Source organism: Sinocyclocheilus anshuiensis, unplaced genomic scaffold (assembly GCF_001515605.1).
Source record: "Sinocyclocheilus anshuiensis isolate Anshui unplaced genomic scaffold, SAMN03320099.WGS_v1.1 scaffold1497, whole genome shotgun sequence".
NCBI classification, from domain to species: Eukaryota; Metazoa; Chordata; class Actinopteri; order Cypriniformes; family Cyprinidae; genus Sinocyclocheilus; species Sinocyclocheilus anshuiensis.
The window spans coordinates 684,603-686,179 of NW_015543492.1; the positions used below are offsets into that span (position 1 = coordinate 684,603).

Genomic DNA, 1,577 nt, shown 5'->3' on the forward strand with positions numbered 1-1,577 from the left:
CACATGCGTACCGAACCGAAAGACCCGTACCGAAACGGTTCGGTACGAATACGTGTACCGTTACACCCCTAAAACTTATACATATTAATAAATAATAATTTCTCTCTGTGTCTCTCTCTATACATACATACATAATATACTGTATATAGTGCTGTCAAATCGATTAATCGCATCCAAAATAAAAGTTTGTGTTTTTTGAAATGAGCCAATGGCATCGAGCCTCTCGACGTCTTTAACGGCTTTAAACCAATCAGGTGAGACGTTGACAGCAGTCAGGGTTGGTTGAGTGACTCACCGGCGTTTAGCCAGTAAAGCTCGGGTGACGAGCACTCACTCGTCCCTCGTCGCGACGCCGATCTGAGGGGAAGCGTAAACGTCAATTTCCTTTCGTTTTTACTGTCAGTTTTAAATTAAAACTATATTATAATCATCGTAAAGGCATGTATTTGGTATCCTCATGACTGTGAGTCGCGATAAGAGATGAAAAAAGCGAGAAAGCGACTGCCGGAGACATGAAGGTACCGGTTATAAATCCACTGAATGTATGAGGGAGATTCATTATTATGTCACTGACTGTGTTAGAAGTCCGTTATGATGTCGCTAAGTGTGTGTTAGATCCATAAGAAAACCATTTAATGTGTATATGAGAGATTTATTATGCCACTGAATGTGAGAGCAGATCCATTATGTAGACACTGAATGATTGACAGGTCCATTATGACGTCATTGATATCTGTTATGATGTCACTGAATAAGTGAGACATGTATAATAATGTCTAGTTCACTGATTAACACTTTCATTAATTCATAATTCCGATTATTTGCTGTAACTTATATTTGGGTTATTGTGATGCTCATCGTATGTCATCATGATTTTGTTCCTAATATTTAGTTTTGGTGGCTTAGCTGCATGATTATATCGGTATATGAAGCTCTGGCTACGATGTTTATTCCTGCATCGTGATTTATAGGTTATACATTGCTCAATTTCCAAGAAAGTTCACAGCCAATTGGGCATTTACTTTGCTGCAAGTGTTAATTTTGCATCCTGCCTCAGACATTTTGTACCTTTTCTGCAGAACAGTTGCCATGGAAGAAACAGAAGCTCCTGGACATCCATCAGGCCCTTTACAGTCTCTGCACTGGCTACCTATTAAATTCCGTATCAGTTACAAAATATTATTACTTGCCTATAAGGCCCTTAATGGGTTAGCTCCTGCGTACCTAACTAGTCTTCTACCACGCTACAATCCATCACGCTCCCTAAGGTCGCAAAACTCAGGACTTTTGGTAGTACCTAGGATAGCAAAGTCCACTAAAGGAGGTAGAGCTTTTTCGCATTTGCGCTATATAAATAAAGGTGACTTGACTTGACTTGAACAGCGACCCCGTGGACATCGAGACCCTGCGGCGGGCAGCTGTGAGCGAAGGAGGTTTGCTGACGGATGGCATCAGAAGAAAAGTTTGGTCCAAACTCCTCAGTATCAATGTGTACAATCTACCTGCCAAACCCTGTAAGCAGGGCCGTGCACAGACCTTTTGAGGGGCATGTGCTGAAACTGAAAAAGGGCACCCCC

General features: G+C 41.5%; 1 protein-coding gene across 1 annotated transcript in view; it reads left to right on the plus strand.

Moving 5' to 3' along the window:
• Positions 1 to 1,369: 1,369 nt before the first annotated feature.
• The window catches only part of LOC107694745 (TBC1 domain family member 20-like), a gene marked incomplete at its 5' end in the record, with an annotated part of 38,270 nt that continues 38,062 nt past the window's right edge, over positions 1,370 to 1,577 (plus strand). The window contains one exon of the mRNA XM_016494424.1: positions 1,370 to 1,514. Within this exon, the coding sequence (XP_016349910.1) occupies positions 1,370 to 1,514 (145 nt within the window). The remainder of the gene's footprint in view (positions 1,515 to 1,577) is intronic.